Source organism: Macaca fascicularis, chromosome 1 (assembly GCF_037993035.2).
Source record: "Macaca fascicularis isolate 582-1 chromosome 1, T2T-MFA8v1.1".
NCBI classification, from domain to species: domain Eukaryota; kingdom Metazoa; phylum Chordata; class Mammalia; order Primates; family Cercopithecidae; genus Macaca; species Macaca fascicularis.
Window position 1 is genome coordinate 59,226,497 of NC_088375.1, and position 23,095 is coordinate 59,249,591.

General features: G+C 50.1%; 1 protein-coding gene and 1 long non-coding RNA gene across 4 annotated transcripts in view; one reads left to right on the plus strand and one right to left on the minus strand.

The window, feature by feature from the left end:
• CSRP1 (cysteine and glycine rich protein 1) overlaps positions 1 to 23,095 on the minus strand; it is a 64,015-nt gene that overhangs the window by 10,573 nt on the left and 30,347 nt on the right. For 2 of the 3 annotated variants that reach the window (XM_045364326.2, XM_015448771.3), the window contains one exon: positions 2,107 to 2,219. In XM_045364326.2, the coding sequence (XP_045220261.1) occupies positions 2,107 to 2,218 (112 nt within the window). In that variant the 5' untranslated portion in view covers position 2,219. Of the gene's footprint in view, positions 1 to 2,106; positions 2,220 to 13,298; positions 13,353 to 23,095 lie in introns of those variants that run through there. The other variant, XM_015448421.3, reaches the window with a different exon arrangement.
• LOC123567429 (uncharacterized) lies at positions 13,442 to 14,753 on the plus strand. The gene is made up of 2 exons (XR_006690339.2): positions 13,442 to 13,650; positions 14,455 to 14,753. It is a non-coding gene; the product is annotated as an uncharacterized lncRNA (long non-coding RNA).

Genomic DNA, 23,095 nt, shown 5'->3' on the forward strand with positions numbered 1-23,095 from the left:
TGCATAACACCCCCACCCACCGCCCCCCACCCTCCCTGGAGCCCTGTTCCCCAGCCTGACTTTCTACAACTGTTTCTCATCCGCAACGCCCCTCACACCCTGCCCCAGGCCCTGCTCCTTCCTTCCTATGCCACCCCCTGAATTCCTGACTTCCCTCAACCCTCTGACCGACTACTCCACAAACAGGTCTACAGGCGGGCACTCCCACCCACAGCTGACCCCTTATGGTCAGTGATTAAGCAACATCTGAGAGCAAAGAGAGGAGCCCTTAGGATCCCAGCAGCCTAGACCCCCTTCCCAGCCAGCGCCAAGCTCTCTCTTATTCCCTCTGGAAAGATAAACGGCTTAGAAATTCCTAAGAGTAGTGAACTGCTGATAACAAGACGCTGCTGTTTCTGGCCTCCTTTGCAGGCTGGAAGCCAACAAAGCTCCACTAAACCTTGTTTACTCCCCATTCATCAGACGCAGCCCTGGAGCTGTCACTCCAGGCCCAGCTGAGCAGGATGTGGGGCCCCTGCTGCCCTATGCGGGGTGGCCTCAGGTTGGTCTGCCTAGCGACAGGCAGAGATGCAAATGGTCATTGAACAGGTGGCTCTTGGCCCATCTGGATCCTACTCTGGAGCACAAATCATGAAACTTTGCTTCATGTAATGCGGAACAGACAGGACCCCATTCTTGGATCTCCCAGATGGGCTGGGGCCTCAGCCCCTGGTGAGGGCTTCTTTTATCACACCCTCTTGCTATAGATCCCTCAGCAGTGTGCGTGTATGTGTGTGTGTGCATGTGTGCGTGTGTGTGCATATCATTTCTTCAACACTCATAATTATTTTAAGTGCTTTGTTTCACAAGCTTCTTTCATTTTAATTCTCACAACAATCCCACGAGGTAACTATTATTACCTCCACTGTAATAATGAGAAAACTCAACCAGAGAAACTGAGTAACTTGTCCATCATCACACAGATAATAAACACCGAATCTTTTTTAACTAAGACATTCTGCTACCATCCATTCTGCCTACCCTCATGGAGAATGTACCTTGGTGGGCATAGTGGCTCACACCTGTAATCCCAACACTTTGGGAGGCTGAGGTGGGCAGACTGCTTAAACCCAGGAGCTCAAGGCCAGCCTGGGTAATATAGGGAGACCCTGTCTCTCTGAAATTTTTTTTAAAAATTGGCCGAGCATGGTGGCATGCATGTGTAGTCCTAGCTACTCAGGAGGCTGAGGTGAGAGGATCATTTGAGGTGGAGGTTGCAGTGAGACACTGCACTCCAGCCTGGGTGCCAGCGTGAGACTCTGTCTTAGGAAAGAAAATGCACCTTGCCTCTTCTTCTAACCCAGGCCTTCTGCTCTGATCACAATGAACCAACTCATTTAGGAACCTGAGGAGAGGCTTCTCCAAGTTGCCACATCCTGGAAACATCACCTGGTCCAAGTACCAGTGGGTACAGCATCACGGTATCAGGATCCCTGGGTCGACCTGACCTCTGTGAGTTGCTTGGCATCTTTTGTCTGATTTCCTACTAATCTAGGCTTGTGACTGGAGCAAACCTTGCTCCGGCTTCTTAGGAGTAGATATCAGGGAACTTTGCACTCCCCCTTCCTCTCATCCCAGGCTAAGTGGGAATGGGAAGTGAAGAAGTGAATGGGCCGGGCTGCAAGGGGCTGAGGAAGGAGGAGCCCCGCTCTTCCTCCAGACTCAGCTTTGCCATGAGGTTGTGGCCTCTGTTTCCTTTGAACAAGATATAATTAGGGTCCAAAGGGCTGAAAGTGTTTTACTCTGAAATGATGAAATCATGGCAGGGAGAGAGAGAAGAGAGAACTGAGTGGAAAGTTTTCTTAACCAAGTCTTTACAGCTTGGCTTTCAGCCCCTGAACGCCTGCCACCCCGACCCACTCTGGCCAGTTTATCCCTTAGAAAGAAGCTTCTGAACGGAACAAAGAGGCCCTTAAGTGCTTCCCTGCCCAGCTGCGCTTCAGCCAAATGTCAAGCTGTTTACATCCCACGGGACCAGTTCCCTGGGGTGTTGACAGGCCCAGCCTGTGGGGGCAGGCCTGTCCAGGGTGTCCAAGACAACAGCAACAGGGCCTGGGGCGTACTCACTGCACAGGAAGCAGGATTTATGGAAGCTGTTGCCTTCGCACTGAACCTCTTCGGCAAAGTAAACCGTCTTCTGACACACCCCACATTTCTTGCCTCCTCCCCAGTTCGGCATTCTGAAAAGGGACACAGAAATGGGAATTAATTTTACAGGGAGATGGAAATATCTCAGATTGTCCATGACAGAAATTCAACAGCCAGAGCCGGAGGAGAGAAAGATGAAGGGCAGAATGCCTAGTGGGGCCACCAGGCCTGGCAGAGCACTTTCTGCTAGCTCTCGACAGCATCCTCACACGTTACTCAGGGATTTCCTCCCCCAGTGTAATCAACAGGTCTTTACAGAGCAGCTGCTGCATTTTCAGCCCTGTGCTAGGCACTCTGAAGGATATGGATCAGTAGAAGAAACAGGCTTTATAAAGAAGCCTGCAGCGACAATAAAAATGGACTGCCTACCCCTATACATGTCTCAAAGAGAATGTCGAAGGGAAGAAGCAGACAGACCAGAGCTGGGAAAACGCAAGTCCGTCCATTTGTATGAAATTCACAAATGGGCTAAACTCATATTGTCAAGGGATGGACACATGGGTGGAAAAGTTACTACAGAAAAGCAAGGGAATGATGATCACAAGCTTTTACCTTAGAAGAGTTACCTCCAAGGGAGGGAAGGGACCATGACTGGGTGGGAGACCAGGTAGGCTGGCAAGGCACTGCCTGGCAATGCTCTCCTGCTTAACTTGGATAGTTGTCATATGGGGGCTTACTTTATAATTATTATTTGAACTGTACATTGTGCATACTTTTGTATATAAGCTATAGTTCACCACAAGAAAAAAGGGTTTTGTTTTGTTTTGTTTTTTTAAAAAAAAGCAGGGCTGGGTGCAGTGGCTAATGCCTGTAATCTCAGCACTTTGGAAGGCTGAGGTGGGCGTATCACCTGAGGTCAGGAGTTCCAGATCAGACTGGCCAACATGGTGAAACACCGTCTCTACTAAAAATACAAAAATTAGCCGAGTGTGGTGGCATGCCCCTGTAATGCCAGCTATTCGGGAGGCTGAGGCAGGAGAATCGCTTTAACCTGGGAGGTGGAGATAGCAGTGAGCCAAGATAGTGCCACTGCACTCCAGCTTGGGCAACAGAGCAAGACTCTGTCTCAAAAAGAAAAAAAAAAAAAAAAAAAAAGCACGGGTAGGCACACAGGGCAGAGTTATCAAGCTTCAGAGGAGGCGCTTTTACAAAATCAGATTTAGTAACACCACCCCACATCTAATGAATTAGAAGCTCTGAGAATGAGGTACTTGAGAGAATGAGGTACTTGAGTCTGAATTTTTAACAAGCACCCCAGGCAAACAAAGCAGGTGGCCTGGACCAACTTTGAGATGCTCTAGATGTTGGTTCAGATCTGGGGTCCCGATGCCAGGCAGGTTTGGCTCAATCTTGATCCTGTCACTCACTGGCTGTGTGACCTTGGGCAAGACAGTCAGTCTTTCCAAACCTCGATTTCTGTATCTGTTAAATAAGGATAAAAGCTGGGCGCGGTGGCTTATGCTTGTAATCCCAGCACTTTGGGAGGCTGAGGCAGGCGGATCATGAGGTCAGGAGTTTGAGACCAGCCTGACCAACATGATGAAACCCCATCTCTACTAAAAATAGAAAAATTAGCCGGGTGTGGTGGCGCCCGCCTGTAATCCCACCCACTCAGGAGGCTGAGGCAGGAGAATTGCTTGAACCTGGGAGGCAGAGGTTGCAGTGAGCCAAGATCACACCATGACACTCCAGCCTAGGCGACAGAGTGAGACTCCATCTCAAAAAAAAAAAAAAAAAAAAAGAGCAGATAAAAATCGTGACTTCACCGAGTATGTCTGGCGATTAAATGAGATATGATACGTCAAAGGCAAGGCACAGTGCCTGGCACATACACGGCACACAGAAGTCCAGGCGATGCCTCAGGTCAGTGCCCACATGGCCACAGAGCAGCACAGAAGGTAACACTAGTGAGTGTGGAGAACAGATGGGGCCTGCTTCTCTCCTTCCATTTCACTCACTCACTCAACAGACATGGCTGAAGGAGAGAGACCGTCCTTCCAGCTCTTTCAACAGAAGTTCATGGGGGAAGGGCTATACAAAGCACCACCTACAGTGGGTACAGGCTTGGTGCCGGGGGTTGCCCAGGACATGGTGAGTAAAGGACACAGGGAGGTGCTGGGAAATAAAGGGGCTGGGAGTCAGAGGGGTCTGTTGCCTCAGGAGGCAAAGGAGCCTAAGGAGAGAGCTCACGGAACCTGTGGCATGGAAATGTTGAAAACAAGGATGTGGCAACCAGAGCCCACCCTCCTGGTAATAGGGCTCGTGCCAGCAGCTAAAGAGTCAATGTCAAGGGCAGAGGGAGAGTCTCCACTACTGGAGAGCTTCCCATCTGAGGGCGACACAGGCCTCAGCTCAAGTAGGGATCCAGGTCACGTTCACCACTCTGTCCCCACGCCCTGCATAGCACTTGGCATGTAGCTGTTCATATAAGTGGCCAGGAAATAGCTGAGGAATGAATGAAGGATGAATTGATATTGAAAGCCATGGCTTCTGGGGCCATTCTCTCTACATGGTGAATCTCTGCAGAGCCTGGTTCCCAGTGGAGGTGCTTGGTAAGTGTGTGCAGGCTGAGAGGCAGAGCTTACTGTGGGGAAGTGGTATTGGTGATGCTGGGGGATCTAGGTAGACGGTGCCTGCTGTATAAGCCCAGTTCTCCCTTTCCCAGGTTCTGGACCAGCCACACCTCCTCAGGCTCCCACACATCGCTGACACACCTGGCAGGAATTTCTGTAACTGCTCACATCCCCATCTCTATCTTCCTCAGATAACCCATGGGGCCTGAGCCCCCAGATCCAGAGACAGTCCCCGTTCCCAGCCTCTGATGTCACGCTGTTCCTTCAGCCTCTTTCTGTTCTGAGAACTGCTAGCTGCCCTTGTCAAGCAAAGGTTTGGGGCTGAAAACCATACAATATGAAGGAGAGTTAGACAGGAATGGCAATCAGCAACGTGTATCATGGTCGGCCTAACCATCAGCCATTTCCCAATTCTTCCTTGCTACAAATCCTGATTTTATTCAGGCCAGTGAGTGACTGCGGAGATGCCCTTTCCCCAGATGGAGGAACAGAGTCTGTGTCCCCTAAGCCAGCCACAGAGATTCTATTCCCCTGCCAGTGGCTGGATCAGGAACAGGCTGAGACCATTTCTGGCCAGTGAGATGTGAGGGGAGGTCTGCTTGGGAAGCTTTTGTGATAATGTGTCCAGTTGTACAGACCCACACAGGATCTCCTCTCCCTCTGATCAGGTGACTCAGTGTGACCCTTGGAACTCAGCCACGGCACCCACACTGCCATGGACTGAATGCCTACTATGCATCAGATGGCTCATCTGCATCATCTCTTTATTTTTTTTGAGATGGAGTCTCACTCTGTCACAGAGACCAGAGTGCAGTGACACAATCTCTGCTCACTGCAACCTCCATCTCCTGAGTTCAAGCAATTCTCATGCCTCAGCCTCCTGAGTAGCTGGGATTATAGGCGCCCGCCACTGCCACCATACCTGACTAATTTTTGTGTTTTTTTTTTTTTTTTTTTTTTTTACAGACGAGGTTTCACCATGTTGGCCAGGCTGGTCTTGAACTCCTGACCTCAAGTGATCTGCCTGCCTCGGCCTCCCAAAGTGCTGGGATTATAGGCATGAGCCACCGCTCCCAGCCGCATCATCTCATTTCATCCTCATCATCCGCAGATAAAGAATGTATGCCCACCTTACAGACAAGACAAGCAAGGCTCAGAGCGGTTAGGCAACTTGCTTATAGTCACACAGCTGGAAGAGATAGACCTGGGACTCTAATGCAAGCTCATCTATTTCTGAGTTCTCTGTGCTCCAATCACAATGCTGTGGCCCTTGCATACTTAAGAGGGGCTGCTCGTGGTAGGCATACAATACATCAGTGCTGGCCCTCTTCCTCAGCCTTCTCCAACCCCCTGAACCAGCAGGGGACATACTCAGGCCCCCAGGAACACCCCTAAGGGAGGAAAATTCCCCCAGCCACATGGTTGGGAGCCAGTTCCAAACACTGTTTTGTTACAGACACAAAAGCCCTTCTCTCTCTGGGGGAGACCCACAGCTCCATACAGGCCTCCCCTTGTTTTCCCTGGCTCTGTGTCAGGGGCCCACATCCAGCAGGGCCCCAGGGAATCAGGACCATGGGCGGAGAAATGGGTGAAACCCAAGGACCTGCCAGTAAGGAAAATCTGCTCAGGACACCTCTTAGCTTTTAGCTAGGCTGCTCTTTGAGCCTGGTCATTTAGTTGGGGTAAGGGTAGGAGGGTCTCCCCTCAAGAGCCCAGTGAAGGGACAGGGCTCTATTGCCTTGAGATGAAAAGTGATGACTCTGTCCCTAAACCCAGGAAGGGTTTCAGGCGGTGCCTGTGGATGGGGTCCTGTTCCCCTCTGCCCACAAGAGGATCCCTCCAGGTGACCCTGCCTGTGGGGAAGAGGCTCAGCTGGAGGGAACCCTGGCAACAGGCGGGGCTCAGTCTCCACTCTACCAACTCCCTTTCTGCCCAGCCCCTTCTCTCCAACAGCCAAATTCTGCCTGTAGGGAGGCCAAATTGCCTTAAAAGGAAACCTGTTTCTCAGAGTTCATGGAGTGCCTTAGAGGGACACTTGGCTCCTTCTTAATTGCCTTCCCAGCTCTTGGGGACAGAGGCCCTGCAGAAGGGACAAGAGAAGTTCCTGAGGTCAGGGTTCAGGCTGTACAGGTCAATGGTTAGGAAAACAGGAGCTGGGATTCAATCAATACAGATTCACCCCTTCGTAGCTGAATGATCTTGGGCAAGTTACTTTCCTCTCTGAGCGTCAATTTGCTTGTCTCTAAAATGGATCACATACGGACTCCCTAAAATTGAGCTGTAAGGATTAAATGAGGACGTATGGAAGTGATGGCCAGCACACTGTAAGTGCCCACCCCTCTGACTACCACTCACACGACTGGCCCAGTCACACCTCCACACCACACTGCTAGATGTGGGCCAGCCGTCCACATGTAGCTAGTCCACATATGGAAGGAATGAGGCTTAAGAGGTAGCATGCCAAATAGGGCCAGGAACTCCTGATTCATCTGCCAGCCCAGCAAACGAGTCTGGGACAAGTTATTTGCCCTTCTTTGGGGTTTAGCTCCCCCCAGCTGTCTGTGATGTCCCATTTCACTGTGTTGACCATCTCAACGGAGAACAGAGCTTGAATTTTCTACTGAATGGCTGGAAACACGTGGTCAGCTATTTTCCTGAAATGGCTGGAGGCTAGAAGCCTGCTGTGTCTGCTGCTACATCTTCCCAGCCTGGCTGTCCCATTAGAACTGTATCCAGATCCCCAGTTAGGACTGTACCCAGATCCTCAGTCTTGAGACGAGAAAGCCAAGGTGGCAGCTCTTACAGCATCAGCGAAAAGAGAAGAAAAAGGTCACAGACTCTCGCAGTCACCCCAAATCTCATGAAAGTCAGGCTTGGCTGGGTGTGGTGGCTCACGCCTGTAATCCTTGCACTTTGGGAGGCCAAGGCAGGCGGATCACTTGAGGTCAGGAGTTCGAGACCAGCCTGGCCAACATGGTAAAACCCCGTCTCTAATAAAAATACAAAAATTAGCCAGGTATGATGGCGGGCACCTATAATCCCAGCTACTCAAGAGGCTGAGGCATGAGAATTGCTTGAATCCAGGAGATGGAGGTTGCAGTGAGCAGAGATTGCACCACTGCACTCCAGCCTGGGCAATAGAGTCTAAAAGAAAAGAAAAGAGAAAAGAAAACAGAAAAGAAAAGAAAAGAAGAAAAGTCCAGCTCAGGTGACAGGTTGAAGGAACCATCACAGAGATGTAAAATCCCTAACTGCCAGCCACCAGTGTCTAAAGGCAAGCCCCTTCTTATCAAACCCTTCAAAACCATCCCATATCTTTATTTCTCCAGTGGAAAAATCCCATCTCTCCCATTCCAAAATCACTTATTCCCTAGGGCAAAAGAGAGACTGATGGCACAGGGCCAAAGTCCCCACCCACTTGCTCCAATAGAAACCTGTCAGATGTTTATCTAGTTCCCTCGCATTAGCTGAGCTGCTTAGTATCTGCCAGGTGGACAGGAGGGCTGGCATCCCTTCCAATCTGTAGCTCAGCTTTTGCCTCCACGCCCCAGTGTCCAGAGAGCAGCTGAGGGTAGAGAGGGAAGGAGGGGGCCCCAATGGTCAGGGCTCAGAGCCAAGTCTTAGAGGTGACACCTAAGAGCTCAGGAAATCAGCCTCTCCTGAAGGTCCGGGTCCCGGGTAGGGGGAGAATGGCTGCCATGGAGATGGGGCAGGCATGGCCTCAGCTTTGCATATCCCACCTCATGCTTCCTTCAAACCCTGCACATGACCCACCTCTCTGAGAAAGTAACCAGCATCACTGAGCTACCATCACTCCAGGCCCTATGGGACTCCAGAACTTGACTGTCATTCTAGCTCAGGGATCCTTCTCTCTATTGTATGAGTTTTCTCTTTTCAAATCCATGTCCAGTGGCTCTTGTGAGACTGTGAGCTGACAAGGATGGTGTATGTCTCTCCCTTTCCCCACTTGCCCCCATTGCCTTCTAGAGCAGAGCTCCCTACTCTCGGAGCTCAGAAGTTTGCAGGGTGCAGTGGCTCATTCCTGTAATCCGAACACTGGGGGAGGCTGAGGTGGGCAGATCACTTGAGGTCAGAAGTTCGAGACCAGCCTGGCCAACAGCATGAAACCCCATTTAAAAAAAAAAAAAAAAATTAGTCGAGTGTGGTGGCACACACCTGTAATCCCAGCTACTCGGGAGGCTGAGGCAGGAGAATCACTTGAACCCGGGAGGCAGAGGTTGCAGTGAGCCAAGATCGTGCCACTGCACTTCAGCCTGGGGGACAAGAGTGAAACTGTCTCAAAAAAAAGAAGTCTGAAGGTCAACACAGGTAGAAATGGAAGTCGTTGACTTCTTTGTAGTATTTTTTTTTTTTTTTTTTTTGAGACGGAGTCTCGCTCTGCCGCCCAGGCTGGAGTGCAGTGGCCGGATCTCAGCTCACTGCAAGCTCCGCCTCCTGGGTTCCCGCCATTCCCCTGCCTCAGCCTCCCGAGTAGTTGGGACTACAGGCGCCCGCCACCGCGCCCGGCTAGTTTTTTGTATTTTTTAGTAGAGACGGGGTTTCACCGTGTTAGCCAGGATGGTCTCTATCTCCTGACCTCGTGATCCGCCCGTCTCGGCCTCCCAAAGTGCTGGGATTACAGGCTTGAGCCACCGCGCCCGGCCTTGTAGTATTTTAAAACTTCTACAGGAAATCCTGTATTCTAATAAAGCCTCACAGACAAATTAACAGATGGGGTTTCCTTGTTTTTATCCAGATCTGGAATGATGTTGGTTATTCCATGCTGAACAAGATGGTGTGAATGATTTTTCTTTGATTAATTTTTAAAAAGTTAAAGCAAATTAGCACTTAGGCCTTATAAACACAGGTTGTTTGCAGTTGACCCCCCCCCGCCACATAAAGAAAGCCAGGCACACAGTTGGGGGTAGGGGGTGCTGGCAGCCTAGCTGGGGCTGAGCTCCAGCTGCTAACCTTCCATTTCTTCCTCTGTTGTCACCCTGAAGACTCAGACACTGCCTTCTGGCCCTGGGGAAGCACTGGAAATACCAGAGTCTGGAAATGCTAGCTGCCCCCGTATTTACACACTTTACCATACATGGGAATGACTCAGTGCTGGCGTCAGACACATTCCTAGGGAGCTGCGTAGTACAGGAACGTCGTTACCATATAAATTCTTGACAACTGGAAACAGCAGTCAGAACCCAGGACCCCTCCACCTCACCTTCTCTGCCCTCCCCTCAAGTTTTACTAGCTCTCTCTCTCTTTCTCAAGCAGGCTCTTTTCCAGGCTTCTTTTCTTTCTGCAAACCTGGCTCTGAAACTCAACATGCAGAGGTGGTGAAAGCATATCCATTGGTGGCTGGCAACCAACTCTCAGGGGTCCCCTCTGCTCCTACCTGGCCATGCAACAGACTGAAAACCCAGAGGTCAGGAGTTCTAACCCTGACCCATCCAAGTGAAAGATATCTTCCTTAAATAGTTTATAAGCCACTGTAAAGCAACTTGTAAAGCTGATGTGTTTCACAAATGGCAGATATTTCCTTAGTGAGTTGATCTGGAAAAAGGAAATGTAGAGGAGCAAAGAAAAATAATAGGGTAGTGATTGAGCATACGTTCTGAAAACAGTCAGCTTATGTTGGAATGGCAGCTTCAAAACTGATTAGCTGTGATCCTGAGCAAGTTTCTTACTACCACTGAGCCTCAGTTTCTCCATTTGTAAAATGGAGAGCATCAGTAGCTACTTCATAAATTGTCCAAGATAACACATGTGAAGTATTTCTCACACTGTCTGGTACACTGCAAGTGCAGATATCTGGTTATCCCTATCTTAAGGACATGCCAACTCTAATACCTATTGTTCAGTTTTGTGTCTCTTTTGATATTTGACAATATGCTTGAGTAATGCCAAATGGCTGACTGGGAGGAAAAAGTCTTTTTATTCTCACTAGCACCTCTTTGGATCCCAAAATATTTAACCCATGTGTCTTCATCTAGCCAGCCAACGTTTCACAATAAGCTAGGCTTACATAAATATTTAAAGCTTTAGCAACCTGCCAGAAAAGCCTTCCCAATTCACTTCCCCCACCAGGAGACGGACAGTGAATAAAAACTATGTTGCCAGGCATAGTGGGTCATGCCTTAATCCCAGCACTTTGGGAGGCTGAGGTGGTGGTGGGGACAGGGAGGGGATCACTTGAGGCCAGGAGTTCGAGACCAGACTGGCCAATATAGTGAGACACTGTCTCTAAAAAAAAAAAAAAAAAAAAAAAAACCGGCCGGACGCAATGGCTCATGCCTGTAATCCCAATGCTTTGGGAGGCTGAGGCAGGTGTTCAGGCACCTGAGGTCAGGAGTTCAAGAACAGCCTGGCCAACATGGCAAAATGCCATCTCTACTAAAAATACAAAAAATTATCTGGGTGTATTGACAGACATCTGTAATCCCAGCTACTTGGAAGGCTGAGGCAGGAGAACCGCTTGAACCTAGGAGGCGGAAGTTGCAGTGAGCCAATGTTGTGCCATTGTACTCCAGCCTGGGCGACAGAGCAAGACTGCCTCAAAACAAAACAAAACAAAACAAAACAAAAAACAAACAAACAAAAAAAACTATGCCTTTTTTTCTCTCACCTGCTTGTCAATCTACCCAAGTGGAAAAACTGGCTAGTAACTATTTGCAAGGTTTATGAGTGTCCAGCAGGCCAACTCAGCTGAAAGACCATTGCTACCCCACTCATTCATCAAATATGTACTGATCACCCCGTCAAGTGTCACTACACTCCCAGGCTGCAACTCTGGCCCAGTCAGGACTCACTAGCTCCAGAAGCAGATGCACATGTGTACAATTAAAAGAGCAAACACCTGGGCCAGGAAAGAAGGTGCTAAGACAGACCAGAGGCAAAGAGGCCATAGCACCCCTGTTTTTCCCATTTTATTAGCAGGCCAGTTGCCAAGCTGATGGGCCTTCTCTTTAGTTTCTCTCCTGCATCCCCCGCATACCCTCCATCCCGGGCATCTCAGGCCTTGCAGACAGTTCCCTCCTCCCTCTCCTCTAACCCACACTACACCCTCTGCAGGATAAACTTCCTTCCTCATCTGCCTCCGCCCCGGATATCCTCTCCAAGGCAAAAGGGTCATTCACTGGAAGACCGTGAGCAGGAGGAAGCTGGATTTAGGAAACAATGGGTAAAAGCTGCCCATCAGCAGTTGAGGGCTGAGGACAGTCTCTCTCAAAAGAGGTAGCCTGGCCTCCTGAGCCAGAAACCAGCTGGAGAGTCAGGAGGCAGCAGTTGAATGAGAGCAGGGGAAGCTCAGTACCATCCCCAAATCCCACCTGGGGAAAATCCCCAACATGCACTCTGAGAGGACAGAGGGAGACAGGCAGCACCTCCAGCCTCCTTAGCTTCTGGGAGGAAGGGAAGGGATCAGGGGGGACAAGAAAGAAGATAGTAACTGGCAGATCACTCCTGTGTCGGAGGTTCTGTAGCATCCCTGAAAGAAATTGAGGCATTGAGAAGTTAAATAGTTTATCCAAGGAAACCTGTGTGTTAAGTGGCAAATCTGAGTCAAAACTCTGCCTTCCAAACAATCCCCCACAAAGACTCCAGGCCACCTCTTCATGATACACTGATACACTTTCTACCAGGGCCCAGTGGATTTCCTCGGTGCCACTGTGACAGTATCCCAGCGTGGGGAGGGCCTGCCCATTCACTCACTCTCAGGGAGCAGCGGGGTGGGTGGTGGGAGCCCAGGGCTCTAGGCAGAGCCTGAGCCCACTATTGGTCCAGCCGATTCCTGGGTCCCGGTTAGATCACAACAGCACCAGAACCAGAAGCACGCAAAATATTCTCTGGTCTGTACTAGTAGATACATACCTGCCTCAGAGGGCTGACTGTTAGCTAACACATTGTGATTTGCTTTAAACGCGCTCAACACCAGTCCCTTTCTTACTGCCCAGCTTTCAAGGCCTGAGGCCAGAAAACACTGGCTGCAGGCTCTTTCAGGTTTCAGTAACCATCACCACCTAGCACCAAGATTTGGAGTGGAGAGGTTTCCATGCAGTTCTTTCGCAAGAGGGAAAACTCACACCTGCGCTCAGGGACACAGACGTCCAAGGTCAGGCCCATGAAGCCAGATGTTTGCCCCACCCCGCCCGCAGGCATTTTCTCCCCAGCAGGAGGGTGAGGGAGGGGGTGGCACGGATGCCCTCATCTCTCTGCCATACAATGAGCGTCAGTAGCGCGCAGAATCGCCGATTGTTCTGCCCGACCTGCAGGCGGTTGGGGGTAGCCGGGTCGCCCTGGGTCACGGACACGCGGAAGCCAACTGTGTCCAGGAAGTCCAGGAAGGCCCGGGATGGGGAGGGACCTAGTGCCTCCAGGAAAGAGCAGCACTGCCCGGGCTAACTGCGGTCACTTCTCACAATTCCCCGCCTGCGACAGCCCCGGGGGCCGCGGCGGAGCGAGCAAGACCGGGAGGCGCTGAGGGCGTGCCCAGGCGCCCCTCCGCGGGGCGCAGAGCCGCGTGGCCCAGGGCGCACTCACCTGGCAGCTGGCTCGGCGGCGCACGGGCTGCAGGCGCTCTCGGAAGTGGCGGCTGGGTGCGCCCGGCCTGCGCGCCGTTTTGTTCCGCTCCGGGGAAGGCGTGTCCCGGGCCACGCCAACCAGTGGGCTTTGCACACTGCACCACTCCAGGGCTGATGTCATGGCGCGAAGCCCGGCGGTGCTGCCCTCCCAGGCCCCAGGACTGCCCGGCCGGCAGGGGCGGGGGCAGGAGTCGCCGACTGTGGGGGTGCCCCGCGCTTGTGCTGCGGTCCCACTGTGCGCCCTGTCGCCGCCACCGCGGAAAACGTCTTGCCACGTGCGAGGGACATTTCGGGGGTTTCCTGTCGGTCAGGTGAGAAGGCGGAGATGTGACCTTAGAGATCAGACCCATGATAAACTTGGGCCCCTAACGAAAGGGGTGTCCTGAATTTACATATCCTGGTGCCAGAGGGTAAGGGACACATCTTGGGCGCCAGGGTAAGACAGACCCTTCCAAGGCAGGTCTGATTCCACCCATCCACTCACTAGCTGGGCCCTGGGCCTAGACAGCCCCTCTGGGTTCAGGGTCATCTGTGAACGACCTGTAATCTACAGAGATGTGAGGGGCTAAAAGGAGATCTTGTAGGACCCGCGACCTTCAGCAGCACCCGGCATATAATAGTCAATAAATGTAACTCCCCCCTCCAACAGCTCTTGCCGCTCAGTTTTCCCAGTCTTCCCTGCTACCCCAAGGACAACACCTGGGAAAAGGTGTTCTCCCCCAAAAGCAGCAGTTCTGAAAAGTGGGTACCTCCACAGAGGGGCTCCACCCTTCAGTAGGACAGACACAGGCTCAGGCCACTCAAGCTGCCCCTGGGGCAGTTTCCAGGGGGCATTCTGTCCCCACCTCCTCACCCAGTCCCCAGCCCTTCCTGAGTCCCCTGTGCAGGCGTTTCAGGGGGCAGAGACGCTCACAGCCTCCAGAGGTGCTGCCTGGGTGGGAGGAGAGCCCTCACCCCTTTCCTGAATGGGAAACAGCCCAGAAACCCAATGTTCTAGACAGAGCAGGAGCTCCCCAGGAGCCTCTGGCAGGGAGGGACTAGGTGGGAAAGGAGAGCCAGATGTGAAGCGAGGCATCATTTTCTTTTCCTCCTCCCGGCCCCACTCTGTCCTGCAGTGCAACAAGCAAGGAGCATTGCCCTTTTTGGGAACTTGTGAATTTGGATTTGGGGGAACATGAAGAATCTGCAAGAGAAAATGATGTTTCCAGGAATAGGAGGAGTAAAGAAGAAGTGACAGCCTCGGGAAACAAAGCCCTGTCTTGTAGTTTGTAGGTTTTTGTGAACTTGTTATGCTTTATTTCTAAGACCAAAGGAAATCAAGAGCTGGTGTTGTCTTATTCTCTCAGATTGGATTCCATTATTTTCAGGGTGCAGACTGTGATGGGAAATAAAGCGCACTCAGATCTGGAATGTACACTTCAGTGTGATTGCGAATGTTGTGTGGGGTGTCTCTGTGTGTCACTTTCTACTGTATTGCGGAGCATGCTTAGAAGAAACTTCTGCAGCCTCCTAATGCCCATAGCAGTTCACTGCGGGGAGGCCCTGGAGGGTTTGCTAGGCAGCTGGTCACCCTACACCCCAGGTGGCCTATAGATGCAGCTGCTACGTCTTCCACCCTGGACAGTTGTCAAGGGTTCAGGTCCCAACCGGCTTCACTTAAAGCCCTGGTTTGCTGAATCAACTTTTTGCCAGGAGTAAAGTGAAGCATCTTATGATCTAGAAAATGAAGTATTTGGCCAGGCACTGTGGCTCACGCCTGTAATCCCAGCACTTTGGGAGGTCGAGGAAGGCAGATTGCTTAAACCCAGGAGTTTGAGACCTGGGTTTACCCTGTTTCTACAAAAACCTGTTTTGCACAAAAAAATTTTAAACCCTGTTTCTACAAAAAATTTTTAAAAATTAGCCAGGCATAATGGTTTGTACCTGTAATCCAAGCTACTCAAGAGGCTGAGGTGGAAGGATCACTTGAACTTGGGAGGCAGAGGTTGCAGTGAGCCAAGATTGCACCCCTGCACTCCAGCCTGGGCGACAGAGCAAGCGTGTGCCTCAAAAAAAAAAAAAAAGTGTTTATCTAGGTTTTTCTTGCTTTCAACCCTAAGTAACATGTTTCCTTTGGCCAGGTCCATCCTATAAACAAAGCCCTCCAAGATTAAAATGTCTATAAGCACACAACAAGTGTTTCTTGCAGATTGGGCCATCTTCATCTGACCCAACCAAGATGTAGGAGGAGAAACCAGAAGAATTTCTAGTCACGGCTGCACTGACCAAACAATAGTTAAACAGGTACATTAAACTGCAGAACTACTGTCAGTGTCAGAGACCGAGGGCTTCCGCCCAAAGATGGCGATCCCGTGGGATTTCCCCCCTCCTTTCAATTCTCAGTATCTTGGAGAGATGAGCCTCGGAGTTTTGCCCAGGATTTTACAAAAGGGCAAACTCCTACATTTCCTTCTTTGGTCTGGGTTTGTCCTCTCTGGAGTCGTGGGGCTGTTTATAAATTTCCCTGTGAGGACATGCCAACCTGTGCTGTGAAATGGCTTTAGGGTAGATCCAGGAAAAGAAGAGCAGTTACTGCAGTCACACTTGGATTTCTCCCAGATCTTAAAGCAACTTGTAAACAGAGTGGTTGTACAATGTGTCATCTAAACCAGAATACTTTGGATAGTAAGTGGTATGTGGTAGTATTCATAACTACACTAAGGCAACAAGACTATCTCAGGCAGTCCAGGGCAGATGGTCACCCCACTTGTCCACCCAAAGACTGTCAGGGCACATGTCTTAGGAGCTGTCTATGCAGAGCTACAGATAAAGCAAGCCAAGTGGGACCTGCCTTGTCTGGTGTTTTTCCAGAACCTCACACCTTCTGATTATATTGTTCTCCCAGCCTGCTGCCAGTTACTTGGGCTTGGTCTTAGATAGCACGTTTGCAGATAAAGAATACTTGAGGGATGAGGAAGGGCTCTGGGAATGAGTTGAGTCAAAGGTGATGCTGGGGTTACCCACTATGGGCAAACAGGCACAAGCCTGATGTTGAAATCACAGAAAAACCAGTAAACATCTTCAATACTTGGGACATCCTTAAGGCGGACATTCTCATTCTGGCTGACCTTATTTATATAACCATATCTAGACTGGCCCCAGCCAGCCAGCAGCACCCACATCTGCAGAGACAATGCAGTCAGAGCTCATCACCAAGAGATTATCTGCTGGGGGTTCTAGAAGGAGTCTTGACACACTTAGGGGCTTGCCTGCTTCTCAGGACTCTCACAAATGTCTAACCTCTTCAGTATTTTTATGGCCTCTCTGTGCACTCTATTTCCCAACACCTCTGGGTTGGTATTTGATGGCTGCTGGGGATGAAGTGGGGCCTGTTACAGCAGGAAGTAGGGCCCCTGACCTCCAGCTTCCAACTTTCTCTGCCTCTTCATCTGGCATCTTTTCTTCTCTTTCCTCCCTCATCAGCATCCTGATGCTACATCTTCATTCTCCTCTCCTGTGGTGAAACCTTTCTTTTCCACATTGATCCCAAGGGAGGGGGACCTGGTGTGAGGCTGATGAAAGTGTAAGGAAATGTGGCTGACTTAGTTCTGCCCATCATGCCAGAGAGCTTAGAGATCCAGTCTGGACCAGAGATCTTCTTGTCCATCCTTTCATCCATCTGTCCATCCATCCGTTCATTCATTCACCCATCCATCCACTTGTTCACCCATCTGTCTGTCCATCCATCCATCCATCCACCTGTTCATCCATGTATCCAACCACCCATTCACTCAGCAGACATTTATTGGAGCCCCACTCTGTGCTGGTCTCTAGGTTCTAGGAATATAAGGAAGACTATAACTTGGATCGTGACCTCAAGAAGTTTACTCATCTAATGGGTAAACTAATATCAGGGTCCCAAAGTCTTTCATGGGCATGAAGGAAGGGATATAGGGGACAGTGAGTAACAAAGGATGAATGCTTAATTCTTTTTCCCTGGGGGAGAGCCTGGGGTCAGGAAAGATGATTAAGAGCTGTCCAGGAAGCAAGAAGAAGGGGCAAGATCTTGCAGCAGCATTGTTCAACCAGAGAATGGCAAGTTTATCAGCCAAGCTGACATCTGAGATGAAAGACAGGATTCTGAGAGAGATGGACCTGTTGGGTAGGCAGAGACCAGAAGAACATGGCGCACATTATACACCACTTGAAGTGGGTGGACTGTCCTGAGACCAGTGGGAGTATTGGAGGACCTTAAGTAGGGAAGCGACATGATCAGTTTGAAAAACATTCTAGGGCCGGGCGCGGTGGCTCAAGCCTGTAATCCCAGCACTTTGGGAGGCCGAGACGGGCGGATCACAAGGTCAGGAGATCGAGACCATCCTGGCTAACACGGCGAAACCCCGTCTCTACTAAAAACACAAAAAATTAGCCGGGCGAGGTGGCGGCGCCTGTGGTCCCAGCTGCTCGGGAGGCTGAGGCAGGAGAATGGCGGGAACCCGGGAGGCGGAGCTTGCAGTGAGCTGAGATCTGGCCACTGCACTCCAGCCTGGGCGACAGAGCGAGACTCCGTCTCAAAAAAAAAAAAAAAAAAAAAAAAAAAGAAAAACATTCTAGGAAGATAGCGATGACTCCCTTTGAGGTGAGAGGAGAGCCAGGAGCACCTACCAGAAGATTATTGCAACAGTCCAAGGAAGAGGTGATGACTGGCCGTAGCCCCGAGGATGGAAAGTGAGGGATGGATTTGGGGGTTATTGAGGAGGCGGAATCTGCCAGACTTGATAAACAATTTTCTTCTGGGGGTGGGGTGCAGCAGAAAGGGAGGGAGGAGTCAGGGATGCCTCCTTGTTTCTAGGCTGGGCAACTCACCAAGTTAGGGAATTCAGAACCAGCTGCAGGTTAGGGGGCAAGAAGGGATAATGAACTTAGTTTCGTTGGATTTGAGATGCTTGTGGAACATCCAAGTGAAACTGTCCAGTGGACAATTGAACACAGAGCAAAAGAGGGGCCAGGGCTGGTGAAAGAGATTTTGGGGTCTTCAGTCAAGAGAGAGCTTATAAAAAGGAGCAGGCTCAGAAACCCAAGAAATACCCTTTGAGGGTGACCGAGAGCCCACAGAGGAAACTGAGAAGGAATGATGAAGGATGTAGGAGAAACTCATGGCATGGAGGCCGAGAGAGAGAGCTTCAAGGAGGAAGGACCCTTGGGAGCCTTCCCCAGGCGTCTTCACACCTGGAAAGTGTGGCGATGCCTGGGGAAGAAAATGAATGGAGTCGCCAGGCAGGCATAGTGGCTCACACTTGTAACCCCAGCACTTTAGGAGGCTGAGGCAGGTGGATCACTTGAGCCCAGGAGTTGGAGACCAACCTGGGTATAACCCCATCTCTACAAAAAAAATGTGTATATATATGTGTGTATGTGTGTGTGTATATATATATGTGTGTGTGTGTGTGTGTGTGTATATATGTGTGTGTGTGTGTGTGTATATATATACACACACAAAATTTATCTGGACATGGTGGTGCACACCTGTAGTCCCAGCTACATGGGAGGCTGAGGTGGGAGCATTGCTTAGGCCCAGGAGGTGAAGGCTGATCCTGCCACAGCCTGGGCAACAGTGAGATCCTGTCTCAAAAGAAAATAACATGAAAGGAGTCAAGAAAGGCAAGGGATGGCAGGTTATGGCATTTATTTAGTACTTCTTACTAAAGGAGTACAAATCCCTTTTATACCAAACCATTTGGTATTCCTCTTCCCTACATCCTAGAAAATGTGTGACATGTTCCCCAAGTTCTTTTTTTTTTTTTTTTTTTTTGAGACGGAGTCTTGCTCTGTCCCCCAGGCTGGAGTGCAGTGGCCGGATCTCAGCTCACTGCAAGCTCCTCCTCTCAGGTTCACGCCATTCTCCTGCCTCAGCCTCCCGAGTAGCTGGGACTACAGGCACCCGCCACTTCGCCTGGCTAGTTTTTTGTATTTTTTAATAGAGACGGGGTTTCACCGTGTTAGCCAGATGGTCTCGATCTCCTGACCTCATGATCCGCCCGTCTCGGCCTCCCAAAGTGCTGGGATTACAGGCTTGAGCCACCGCGCCCAGCCATGTTCCCCAAGTTCTTCTTGAAGGGATTGAGGATTTTGTAGAGCTAAATAAATAAATTTGGGGGATATGAAGGCTCAGAGAGTAAAGACCTCACTGCACAGAGGAGAATGTTTTTCTACAGACATCAGTGTTCACACTTCCCATGGGGTATTCAAAGCCATATCATAGCTGAAATGGACCCCAGCGTAAAGCAAGACCCCTTAGATCACCAGGGACAGCTATGCTTTAAAGGATCCAGCCCTAAGGTGGGTGCGGTGGCTCATGCCTATAATCCTAGCACTTTGGAAGGCCGAGGCGGGTGGATCACGAGGTCAGGAGTGCAAGACCAGCCTGGCTAAGATGGTGAAACCCCGTCTCTACTAAAAATACAAAAATTAGCCAGGTGTGGTGGTGGGCACCTGTAATCCCAGCTACTTGGGAGGCTGAGGCAGAGAATCGCTTGAACCCGGGAGGCAGAGGGTGCAGTGAGCCAGGATTGTGGCACTGCACTCCAGCCTGGGCAACAGAGCAAGACTCCATCTCAAAAAAAAAAAAAAAAAAAAAGATCCAGCCCTAAACTTGCAGTTTGAATCTCAGCTCTATGATTTAGGGTCTCAGTCATCTATGGTTTAAAATACTATTGATGGCCTGGCACAGTGGCTCATGCCTTAATCCCAGTACTTTGGGAGGCCAAGGCCAGTGGATCACTTGAGGTCAGGAGTTCAAGACCAGCCTGGTCAACATGGTGAAACCCCATCTCTACTAAAAATACAAAAATTAGCCAGGCGTGGTGGCATGTGCCTGTAATCCCAGCTATTGTGGAAGCTGAGACAAGAGAATTGCTTGAACCCGGGAGGCAGAGGTTGCAGTGAGCTGAGATCCAGCCACTACACTCCAGCCTGGGTGGCAGAGTGAAACTGTGTCTCAAAAAACCAAAAAACAAATAAAATACTGTTGATAATGAGGAATAATTATAATTATTAAGCATTTACTACCTGTCAGGTATTTTACACAATAGTCCCCTTTAATCTTTGTAGTAGCTGTATGAAGTAAGGACTATTTTTACCCCCTGCTTTGCATGTGAGGAGACCAGGGCTTACGGCAGTAACGAACTTAGTAGTTGTGTGACCATGGCCTAGACCTCAGCTTTCCTCATGGGTAAAATGGGAGGTTGGACTAACTCAGTATTCTCAAAAATTTCCACTGAGGTACCTCTGACAGCAAAGAAGTGGATGTGATAACCACAGTGTTGTCAGAATCAGTCCATTCCCAGTCCTTGAAGTCTTGGGGTTTATTGTAAAAATTTATTTGAATTTTGCATTCTCCTTGGCACATAACTGTGTTTGTCTTCATAAAAAGATAATGTTTGAAATGACTCACTGGCCAGGCACGGTGGCTCACACCTGTAATCCCAACCCTCTGGAAGGCCAAGGCAGGTGGATCATTTGAGTCCAGGAGTTTGAGAACAAGTTTGGCAACACAGTAAAACCCCGTCTCTACAAAATATACAAAAATTAGCTGGACGTGCAGCATGCCTGTAGTCCCAACTACTAGGGAGGCTGAGGTGGGAGGATTGCTTGAGCCCAGGAGGCAGAGGTTGCAGTGAGCCGAGATCATGCCACTGTACTCCAGCCTGAGTGATAAAGTGAGACCCTGTCTCAAAAAATAAATGAATGAATAAATAAAAATAAAATTACTGACTGTTCAGAGAAATGGAGTTCCTAGGAAATGTGTCGTGCTTGGTGGTAGTATCTCTGTGGGCCCCTGGGAATATGACTAGGCCCGCCTACCCATGTAAGTGATCTGCAAGGCTCTCCCTGGCTCTGGCGCTGTTCTGCTGTGCCTAGGCTGTGATGAGGCAAGTCAAAGGGGGCTTGTGGAATAAGGCCCAGCATTTGCTTTCAGTCCCTGTATTCATGTTTTCTAAGGAGGTTTCCTAGAATCTCCCAGGGTGTGCTGGAGAAATGAGCTTGGCAGCCAGAAGCAAATGAAAATAGGAAAAGGCAGTGTATACATGTTGTAAAAATAAAATGCTTGGAGGCAAGAAAAGGGGAAATCCATTTAGAAAGGAACAAAATAAAAACTCCAGGGGGTTCCTGATCCAGAAACCTCTTCTGATTTTCAAGCTGAAATTTACACTGTGAAGCACAAAGAATGTTCCAGGGGAGCTTGAAAGGTGATTCAGAAATGCACTGGAGTGGCTCAGGGTTGGGTCCTTAAGGACACTGTGAAACAGTCTAGATAGGTTTTTAAATGACCACTTCCTCTTCCCCTCCCCTTGGCCTGAACTTGATGTAAGGTCACTTCCCTCCTCCTCCCTCTGCACCACTGCCTCTGTCCCAAACAGGCAAAACTGTGGAGTGACTCTCACAGCCAAAGTGTGGGGAGGGGAAAGCAGGAGGAGCTGGGGACTCAGGGCAGGAGCAGGCAGCAGGGAGCTCCTGGGCAGCTGGCTGTGCATGGCTCCACATGCTCTAAGGAAGTGCAGGCACAGGGAGCTGGCTGAAGGCTCAGGATAGGCTTTTCTGACAGGCCCAGTTCCAATCACGCCAGCTCCTAATCTCCCAATCAGTTTGCTTTCCTCCTGCTTTAAAATCTCTTTCTCCCTGTTCTCCTGGTCTCTAGCCACACCACCTTCACTGCTCTGATCTTATCTATGATCACCTGGCCTATCTACTTAAAGCAGTGAAGTAGACTGAAAATAACCAGACTTTCAGCAAAACTTTTTTTTTTTTTTTTGAGACAGAGTCTCGGTCTGTTGCCCAGGTGCCCAATCTCCACCTCCCAGGGTCAAGCGATTGTCCTGCCTCAGCCTCCCAGCCTGGGACTACAGGCATGCGCCACCACACCCAGTTAATTTTTGTATTTTTAGTAGAAACCCCCCAACATGGGGTTTCACCACGTTGGCCAGGCTGGTCTCAAACTCCTGGCCTCAGGTGATCCGCCCACCTCGGCCTCCCAAAGTGCTGGGATTACAAGCGTGAGCCACCGCGCCCGGCCTTGGCAAGACTCTTGACACCTGTCTTCCATCAGGGTCGATTATATTAAATTACACTGACAGAAGAAAGGATTGGATGACTTTTGAAGAACTATTTCAACCCAAAGACAAGCTAAAGAAACATTGAGTTGGCCGGGCGCGGTGGCTCCCGCCTGTAATCCTAGCACTTTGGGAGGCCGAGGCAGGTGAATCACGAGGTCAGGAGATGGAGACCATCCTGGCTAACAAGGTGAAACCCTGTCTCTACTAAAAATACGAAAAATTAGCCGGGCGTGGTGGCGGGCGCCTGTGGTCCCAGCTACTCGGGAGGCTGAGGCAGGAGAATGGCGTGAACCCGGGAGGCGGAGCTTGCAGTGAGCCGAGATCGCACCACTGCACTCCAGCCTGGGCAGCAGAGCGAGACTCCGTCTCAAAAAAAAAAATAATAATAATAAAGAAACATTGAGTTCACCAAACTGGAAGGTCTTGGAGGGCAGGAATTGTAGCTTACCCTCCTTTGTAGCTCACACAGAGCCTTACATGGAGTAGGTGCTCAGTATTTTATGAATGTGTGCGTGGATAAAACCGGTTTGCAAGAAACCACGAGTAAGCTTGCCACCTGCTGGTGAACTTGTGAAAGACACCTCGCAGCGCCTCAGCTCCCCCAAGTGGCCGTACACTGTAATCCTAAGAAAACCCTCAGCTTGGACAATCCTTTCTTTCCAAG